The 9,990-nt window shown below is 37.9% G+C and overlaps 1 protein-coding gene across 1 annotated transcript; it reads left to right on the forward strand.

Moving 5' to 3' along the window:
* Positions 1 to 887: 887 nt before the first annotated feature.
* LOC121179643 (translocon-associated protein subunit alpha-like) lies at positions 888 to 9,298 on the forward strand. Its single transcript, XM_041034578.1, has 10 exons — positions 888 to 968; positions 4,045 to 4,312; positions 5,382 to 5,500; positions 5,587 to 5,680; positions 5,905 to 6,032; positions 6,423 to 6,557; positions 7,001 to 7,077; positions 7,992 to 8,070; positions 8,357 to 8,450; positions 8,549 to 9,298. Exons 2-10 carry the CDS (start codon positions 4,243 to 4,245, stop codon positions 8,611 to 8,613), a joined length of 861 nt encoding a protein of 286 aa, XP_040890512.1. The 5' UTR covers positions 888 to 968; positions 4,045 to 4,242; the 3' UTR covers positions 8,614 to 9,298.
* The last annotated feature ends 692 nt before the right edge of the window (positions 9,299 to 9,990 follow it).

Genomic DNA, 9,990 nt, shown 5'->3' on the forward strand with positions numbered 1-9,990 from the left:
TATTACTTGCATCATAGTGCTGGGTTCCACGGATTTCTTGTGTGTGTGTGTGTGTGTGTCTGAGAGGGAGAGAGAGAAATGCATATAAAACAAACTGGCCTCTTAGTCAAGTCACCCCGGCCTCTACAAAAATACTAATTTATATTTAACTGAACCATGAAAACTATTGAATAAATATGAGAGTTCACACGTGAAATCTGCCTTTTTTATGTGTTCAGGGAGCAGACAGGGGCTAGTCTGACAAATCCATTCCACAATTTGGTTTTTGTCTTTGTCTCAGTACAGACATTATTTATTTAAAGTGGCTAAAACCAATATACACGTATCAAATATAAATGTGAAAACAATGTGACTGTGAAAGGAGTTGCTTAATGACTCTATAAAAGTACCACCTAAATCTGCAGCCTCCCCTCTGGAGCTTAATAGCTTTATAAATTCAGTTTATTGTTTAGCCGTTAAGCCTAACGGTTTTGGCTTACTCTCAATGCTCTCATACCATCATTTTTGGCCACAGAAGGTAAAAAGGTGAAAGCTGAAAAAACAAAAAAAGAAAAAATTTGATGTTATCTGGTCAGCACCAAAGAGCAGAGAGACGCTTTTAGCGACTAGCTGGTGAACATGATGGAGCAGATAGCAAATAAAGAGCCAGATATTTCCCTCAGGAGTTGGCAGAGCTAAAACAGAATGAACACTGAATATATCATTATTTATCAGGTGGAAGCAAACATGATTCCAAATGTCTGACAATGCTATGAATTTCAGTGCCCCGCTGTGTTCATTTCCTGCTCACTAACTTTCCTCCTCTGCTGTTTGGTCTTAAAGTTGGCTGACTGGAGAGTTGATCATGAACCATCTACACTTAAGTGGAGAATCACACCATCGCTCCCCGGGTTGCCACCGGTTTTTAATTTGTCGACAGAGGCCCTGAGTGCTCTGCTGTGGCAGATGAGGAACGTAAAATGGGCAAGGTAATCAAAACACAAACTGACAAAAGAATTCCCATTTACATTCTTTTTAACACAATGCCTTGATTTGAGAATTTGTGTATTTATTTTCCCTCTAAAGCTGTTGTATATTCTACTATATTATTTAGAATTTGCTTATTCATTTACTTTATTTATCTGACACCTCAGTGTTGGATGATCTCCTGGCATGGATCTTCTCCGGCCTGAGATCTGCAGAGTCCTCACATTGTCCACATATACCATTTTATCTAACCAGTCCTTGTAATAACCACCGGTTCTGTGCTTTCTTTTGCCAACCGTGATAAGCCGTACTTGATGTCACTGTATGTTGGCTTACTAGTACTTAACGCTTTTCTGCAGTCAAAAGGATGCAAGTGATCCGCCTGTCAATACGGTGCAGAGAACAAGTTCTGTTGTTGCAGCTCTTGCACTTAATATCAAACATCTAGCAACTGCCAAATGATGGTGTAACCATGAATACTGAGCATATTTGACATTGACATTTAAAAGCAAATGTTGTAATTACCCTAAACATATCATGTTCACTCTATCAAAAGTTATCATTTTACAGCAGAACTTACCACATAGTTGTGTCGTATTGCATGCCATGGCAATGAAGCTTTAACCAAGGACAAATGCCTCTGTCTCCTGTTGTACGTCTCTTTCTACACTGTATCTGTGAAAACCTAGATCATCAGAGCATTAGTTTCATGTTAACACATGCACTGTGTGAGTATATTCAAGAGAAGAAACTTTTTTTTTTCAAAAGACTATTGACACAATACAGGATGTGTGCTTTTGCAGAAAACCACAAACTTTTTTTTAGATCGACAAAAACATCCAACGCAGCCAAGCAATGAGTCCTTGAACCTTTACTAACCTCATACTAACAGTAGTAAGGAATATGAGAACAGAAACCAGTTTTGCCTTGATTGAATCAACATTTATTTCTGTCATAGTTCAATATTAAGATGTGAACATTTCTATCTTTCCAAGAAAAACAAAGGTTCCTTCCCTTCAACTCTCAACACATAAAGAAACAGGACATTCAGATATGAAATGAAACGAAAATGATGCATTAACTGATTAGTCAAATGCAATGACATGTTTGTTATTATCCCAGTGGGCACAAATTTCTTTTTTTAAATCAGCTGCAAGCTTCCAGGACGGAAACATTCCAGTGACAATGACTGAAACAGAGACTAACAACTGAGAGAATTCTATTTTCAGTGTTAACACCATGACCTCATGAGCAAAGAAAGGAAGAACATAGACGTAAACCTGTTTCTATAGATGGACCTGTGTCTGTGACACAGTTGAGATTTTAAATGCAAGTTAGTATCCAGTATTTAGTATTACACGAATGTGCAGCTGCTTCTAATGTCACTCAGGATTATAATCGTCAGTTTGTGCAGCCATGTGTTGTATTTTGTTCTGCCTCAGTCCTCTCAACGTTTGAGGATAACTCCAATTTTATTTCTAGATTCTGGGCTTCCATCACCACTCTGCTGGTGAGCAAGCTAGACTGTGTTTTACACACCCCAACTGCGATCAGATGAGTGGTTTCCTGTGAGGAGTGTAGGCAACTAATAGGCCGAGCCATGTCCACCTCTATATAATGATACTCAAATAAAGTGATAAATCTGCACAAGTAAGAAGCGAGAATGTGTCAGCGCTGATGTGATCTGCAATTAGAGGCCATGATCAGTAATGTCGGTGCACCAGATGATTTTATGACACTGTGACAGATCAAAGAAAAAATAACTTTTTGAAACAGATATAATTTCCTCTTGATATTTTAGATCGTAGATTAGGTTTTGGATTGATATTTTATAAGTGCACCTGAACTAGAGTGACATCTTCAGGTCTTGCAGTCTACCCATGTCCTTCACTGTTTGCATTTCCTTCCTCATGGTTTCAGTGACTCTCTGAACCCGCACGCAAACTATAGGGTAAATCAGAGACAGAGAAGGGAAACGCCTTTTATTTATGGAGTGCAAGCACATTAAGGTGACCTTATAAAATTGTTTACCATAGCCTATCCCTGTATTTTCAGGAACATCATAGTGATGTGATGTTTAATGTTAGCAGGCTGATACTGGGCATTGTCTGTAGGAAAATATCAGCTTAAGCTGCAGATATTAGTTATATTTCTACAGGAATATCAAAGTGGAGGAAAAAATTACTCAGATCCTTTAGCATAGTGTAAATAATCCATTGCATGTATATGTTGTATGTTCAAAATTTTACTGAAGTAAAAGTAAAGTTCTGTATTAAATGTAGAAGTACTCATTATGCAGCACCGTGACCCTGGTGTAAACAATAAGATTTCATTATTACTGAAGCACTAACATGCTAATGTTGACTACTCTGACATAGTGTTGGGTAGTTTATTCTACAAACATGCATAATTGTTGAAAATGGCATGCAAAATTTATGAATCTATAAATACAGATTTTTTAAAAGTTTAAGTAGTATAAAATGTATAAAATACTTTAAGGTTCCAGCATTTTTCTTTTTATCAGACATTCACCACAGCATGCAAGACTGTGCAAAAGACACCACAATAAAATGAGAAACATACAGACAATAAGAACAGATTTCTCAGTATAAAGAGGAAGTAATGTGTTTCCTGTACACACACTGTTTGTTATGTGACTGGTGTTAAATTACTTTAAAATTAATTGTGCTGACCAGTGGTAAACCTTGGGGGACCGAGCCTTCGGCGCTGCCGCCCCCAGCTCAAAACCCACCTGTTTAAACTGGCATTCCCTTGAACCACTTCATTTCGTCATTTTTTTGTTACTGTAATTACTACTGTTATCGTTGTGGTTTACTGTTGTTTCCACTGTTCAGCGTCTTTGAGTACCCGGAAAAGCGCTATACAAATTTGATGTATTATTATTATTAACCCTCCAGTGTGCAACAAAAGCAGAATGTGCAAAAGTATCGCAACTGTAATTACCATTTAAGAAGAACTAGGTTTATGAACTAGGCGTCAAGATGGACAAACAATGTGTTGTGTGAGATTTCTTTTTAAGTGTGTGAATGAGAGTTCTTATTTTATCTCTACCAGCAGCTCACTTCCTCCATGTGTGAAACGCAATCAAACCACTGGAGTTTTAAATAAGTCGGGCCTCCTCCCACATCTGCTCCAGACAGACCTAACAGGCGGGTCCAACCTACCTCCTCCCATATCCCGCCCACTGCTCCGCCGCTGTCCTCTCCTCTCCTGAACGCTGATGTGTTACTAACTTCAGCCTGCAAGTCTGAGAAAATGTTCAACTTCGGATCAAAATTCCTGCTGCTGTTTCTCCTGGCCTTCCCCTGTGGAATCATTTCCATCGGTAAGTCACATTTGGTTTTTTGTTTGTTTGTTTTTTATGCGTTTGGAGCAGATGGTTCATCTCGTCTCGTCTTCGGTAACAGTTAAAATATATTAGTGTAACGTATTGACGTGGCACAGCCACACACACACACTCTGGCAGGCTGCAGTCTTCACCACCGCTTCACTAACATGTATGTGCGAACCTTTTATCCCTGGTTTTATCCAGTGTAATGACACAGCTGCAGCTGGACGCTTGTTCCTCTGAAATGAATTAAAACGATCGTCGCTTCCCAGCTGCTGCCGCCAAAGTATAAAAGAATAACTAAAGTCATTAAATAAGAAGTTAAATTTCACCTTGGGAGCTGCAGAGATCAATTAAAAATAAATAAATAAAAGATATAAAGTTTTTTGGGGGATGCACCAGCAGCGACTGGCTCCCTCTTGCTGGGACACGTCACCATAGATAAGACGGTAACTTTGGGGTTGTAGGTTTCTCTTCGCCTGTGTTTTCCCGCTGACAGACACTATTATGGACATGGAAATAACCTGGCAACAAAGGAAATGTATCAACAGCTCCAGTGGGTGAAAATTAGAGTTATCCATTCATTTTACATTACATTTTCCATTCTTGTAAGCAGATTAGTACATTTAAACACCATTTTTTTAACAATCATCCATTGCACTCTCTGCTGTGTTTTTGCCTTAAGCTATTATATTATATTATATTATATTATATTATATTATATTATATTATATTATATTATATTATATTATATATATTTATGTCTGATGTCGCAAGTATACATTTTTAAAGAGAATGAAGAATATTGTTTTTTTTATATTGACTTATATTGAAATGATGTGATATTTTAGGGCTCGCTGTTGAAGTTTGCAAAAGATTTTTTTTAAGCAAAAAAAATAAAAGGTTACAGAAATATACTGAAAAAAGACATTTCAACAAAAAGTTAGATCATTTATATCATGATGATATTTACACTTCTATCACAATATCAACATTATTTCAACCAGCTCTACAACCTACATCCACCCTCACTCATATATGCTATTGTGTCTTCTGACCCCTGCAGGCCACGTCTCTGCAGAGCCAGACTCTGCTGAGGACATTGCTGAAGACGCCGATGCTGCTGTAGATGAGGAGGAAGATGACGAAGAAGTCCTTGTTGAGGAGGACCAGATACAAACCTCGGTATGTACCTTTGATCGTACAGCAGTGTGGCAAAACATAGATTTTACATGCAGGTGGTTATGTTACAATGTCGTGTTCATCCTTAGGAGGGAGACGAAGATGAGTCCGATGAAGCCACTGATAAACTGATAACCTCTCACCCTGATGCTGACACAACCATCATCTTCATGACAGGAGAAGGTTGGTCTCGTTCATTGAGCTTTGTCAATGTTACACTCACACCAACACTTTTTGAAAGGAGAAATTAAAGTGTAGAAAACAGAAGCACAAAGTGAATACAGCACTCTGACCTGCTTTTGTTGTAGGGTGGGACATATCGGGCAACTCTATGGCTTTGTTGTTACAACCTTATAACTGCTGTTTTAACTGTATTTAACATTTATTTATGTCCATCATAAATGTAGAGTTTCCTGCCAACGAAATTGTGAGGTTCCTGGTGGGTTTCACCAACAAGGGGAGTCAGGATTTTACAGTTCAGTCGTTGGAGGCCTCCTTCCGTTATCCACAGGACTTCCAGTTCTACATTCAGAATGTAAGTTTGACCTGAAATAAAACCACCGGCAAACATTTCTGCACCTTTTGATCTGGAGTTGGATGCACAGCTAAGCAGTTTAAAAATGCAATAATAACATAGCATAACTCACACTCTGAGTGTTTAGGATGCAATTCATAACATTATTCATAAAATATTTTTCTGGCACATTTCTGGTATATGCAAGCCGTTAAGGCCATTGCTTCAAGACAAATAATGTATGTACATGTACACAAGGTGTAAGAGTATGTTTGTACTAAAAAGAAAACAAGACAGGACCAATATCTGCTGTCTGTCCTTCTGCTGAACACAATAAATGCTACTGAAAATAATAAATTTCATAGTTTAATAGCTCAGGTTTTTTTTAACGATGTATGTGTGTGTTTGTAGTTCACAGCTTTGCCCCTGAACACCGTAGTGCAGCCCCAGGCTCAGGCTTCCTTTGAGTACTCTTTCATCCCTGCTCAACCCATGGCTGGTCGTCCATTTGGTCTTGTTATCCTCCTCAACTATCTTGACACTGAGGTAAAAAGAAAAAAGTTTTTCATTAATAAAGAAAATGTGGTGGTGGTTTGGTGGTGGGGATATGTTCAGGCTGACTTTTTAAAGAAAAGATGTAGCGTGAAGCAACGACTGTCATGATGCTCCACAGGAAGATTTTTCACAGCCCACCATAAATTTTGATGATTCATGAAAATTAAAACTTAAAGATGCCATTGTCAGCAGAGCAGTTTCTCTTTATTCATGTTTTATAGAACTGGGACTACTTGGTGACTCTTTACTGTCATTATTTTCCCCCTGCTGAGCTTTGACTGTTGTTTCCGCACTGTTAACGAATGACGTGATAAATGCTGAGTCATTTTGCCATTCTGATTTTTAAGTAGAAGCTTCACCAAGGTTCCTGAAAATTGAATGTATTTGTTTACTTGGAGTATTTGCTCATTAGTTAGTTGCTTTTTTTTCATCAGGGCACCATGTTCCAGACTGCTATTTACAACCAGACTGTTACCATCACTGAGAGAGAAGAGGGACTGGATGGAGAAACGTAAGGCGTCCTCATATTGGGTTTATGTTTAACATGTACACACTTGTAAATGAAAATGCAGATGAAGCTGTTACTCTTTCATTTTATTTCACTGCCAAAATAGAAGGAAGAGCACAAATTGTGGCACCAAAATGACTAAACGAGAGTAGGCAGTTGATGTACCTTAAACCCATTTCAATGCATCTCAATTCTAAATAATGAGGAGTAAATTAAATTAATTTTACTTACCTTTTACTTATTTTCCTTGTCTCTTATGGCTGCATCCAGCTCTTTAAGGCTTCATAATACCAGCTCTCCCAGAATACTGCAGCACATGTAAGGACCTGTAAAAGGAGGTGTGAAATTGGCACAAAGGGATTAGTTGTCAGAATTGTGCTGCTGGTGCAAGATGCAGGAACTGTCACCAGCAAATTAGCCAAGCAAGAGAAAGTGTTTTCCATCCTAAAATATCAAACCATGGGGCCAACTGTTTTAGATTAGTCTTTAGTTGAGTTTATACTAAGACTTGCACTCGTAAGAAAGCCATTTGCTTATATAGTACTAGTAATAGATTAAAATTGCATGCATAATTTAGTAAGTAAACCGCAGAGTGTTTAGGAGAAGTGGCAGAACTGTTTTCATGCCATCCTCCTCAACTAGCCAAGTGATAAAAACTTGTGCTTGGCTGCTTTATATACCCAAATAAATTTCATAAGCAAAAATAAATTTTGGACATTAATGGATGCAAATTATGGCCATGCCCTGTAATGGTTTTGTAAGTGAAATGCGTAAGGTCTAAAATGGGCACTCAGAACTCAGAACATAACTCTGAATAAATCATGGAAAATGTTATTCCAAAAACACTAAGAAAACTGTGGAACTGTTTTAGTGAATACTTTTTACTTATTACAGAAATAATTTCATTTTATCTGCAGGATGTTCATGTACGTGTTCCTGGTTGGACTGGTGGTCCTGATGCTCTTTGGAATGTACCAGGTCCTGGAGTCGAGGACGGTATGTGTTTGTCTTCAGTCAACTGTTGTTGATCTTTTATGTTGAGATATGTATGTTTGGTCTACACATGAACTTAGAAATTTGCTGTTTTATCAATACAAAAATAATAAAATATTTTCAATGAATAGTGTTCATCAACAGGGGATGTCACCCACCCTCTTTGTAAATATTGTCCTTAAACAGGGGTTTTTCAGGGGTGATTCAGATTGAAGCAGGATAATGGTTCAATAAGATTAAAAAAAAATAATATGTGTTGTTTTGATGTCTTTGGACCTGTGTTTTGCAGAAAAAGAGAATTCCAATGAAAATAGAGAAGGGCACTGGTGGGATAAATGATGTGGACATCAGCTGGATTCCTCAGGAGACTCTCAATGTCATGAGTATGTTCATTTTATTCCTGACTGTCACAAGTAATAACAGACTCATATTACTGTTACTCTTCAACACAAATAGCTCATTGTTACATCCTGTCTTACAGACAAGGCTTCCCCTAAAACATCTCCATGGAAACGAACCAAGAGGGCAGCTGGAGCAGATCAGTAAAACCATCTGTTTTCCATCCAGTGTCCATCAGGCTTTCAAAGTTCATTTCCTTGCCACAGTAACCCGAATCCCATTCACAATGGATCAACATTTCTGGAAAGCAATTTCCAGCCCGACCAGTGTGTTAAAGATGTTTGTATGGATTTCATTCTCTCAGTCTGATGTTCCTGCTGGTATTATGACCAGAGAGCATCCTGGACTCTGCTGCTGTGCTCAGAGCATCATCTTTTAGACACTAACAGGAATGAACTACAGTTCATTCTTAAAGTGACTTTTTTATCTTTTTGTGTGTGGGAGTGTGTGTGTGTGTGTGTGTGTGTGTGTGTGTGTGTGTGTGTGTGTGTGTGTGTGTGTGTGTGTGTGTGTGTGTGTGTGTGTGTGTCTGTGAAAGCTGAGAAAGGATAAACCAATTAGTCATTAAAAATTGTGGAAAAAAACAAAGGGATGTGGTATAGGCTGCCCCACCCTCCCCAAAACAAAACTTAATACATCCATGTGAATGTCGTGAAGCCATAATAATTGCATTGGGGATTAATGACCTTTGAATTGGAGATTTGTCATCTTTAGGGTAAAATTGATTTTATGATTTCAAAACATTCACATTTTGTCCTCCTTCTCTCCATCATGTAAACACCATTGTGCCTTACCTGTACTGTGATTGTGAAGCCCTGCAAAGATTTATCTTTAATGAAAAATAGATGCAATTGATTAAATCGTTTCCCCCGAAACCCCTCTGCATTTAAAATCCAGTCACATACAGTACGTCCTGAGGTTTGTAAAACCTTGAGTTTGATGTGGTATTTGTTTTACAGTGGGGCAATGGCAGCTGCAAGTACAACAAAGAGTTAAAACAGTGTTCTCTGGAGGTTTCAGCTGGTTAATTTATCTGTGTTTTTTTTTCACCTTATTATTACACATTATTTGTAATGGAACACATTTTGAAGAACAATAAAAGGGTGAAGAAAAGGTTTTTTTTGTTCCTGTGTTGTTTTCTCAGAAACTCTTTCTTAGTTATTATACTGCCCTCATATGCATTCTAACACAGTTTGTGCTTCATGCATAATAGTACTGCAATCCTCTATACACAGTTTAAGTAAAATAATTGCGGATGCCGCCACTTGAGGAAATTAGGATGAAAATGGCTTGAGACAGTCATTTTGCAAATCTTTTGATAAAAGGCTGTACTATTATGGGTTCGTAATTCTTAAGAATTATTCTCGAAAGAACTGTAGAATTTGGCATTAACTAATGAATTAACTAAAAACGCACTAAAAGAGCAGTTGTTCAATTCACTTCAGTTAATTGATTCCAAATAAATGGTAAACTATAATGTAGCCTATAATGTAGTCTTTCAGACAGCTCCATCACTTGAATGTT

This window comes from Toxotes jaculatrix, chromosome 3 (assembly GCF_017976425.1).
Source record: "Toxotes jaculatrix isolate fToxJac2 chromosome 3, fToxJac2.pri, whole genome shotgun sequence".
Lineage (NCBI taxonomy): Eukaryota > Metazoa > Chordata > Actinopteri > Toxotidae > Toxotes > Toxotes jaculatrix.

Bases quoted from the DNA above. Each gene is read 5' to 3' on its own strand.
- LOC121179643 (XM_041034578.1), top strand. From the start codon at position 4,243: ATGTTCAACTTCGGATCAAAATTCCTGCTGCTGTTTCTCCTGGCCTTC. The intron at 7,078-7,991 runs GTAAGGCGTCCT...TTTTATCTGCAG, and splicing joins GAGGGACTGGATGGAGAAAC to GATGTTCATGTACGTGTTCC. The intron at 8,071-8,356 runs GTATGTGTTTGT...TGTGTTTTGCAG, and splicing joins AGGTCCTGGAGTCGAGGACG to AAAAAGAGAATTCCAATGAA.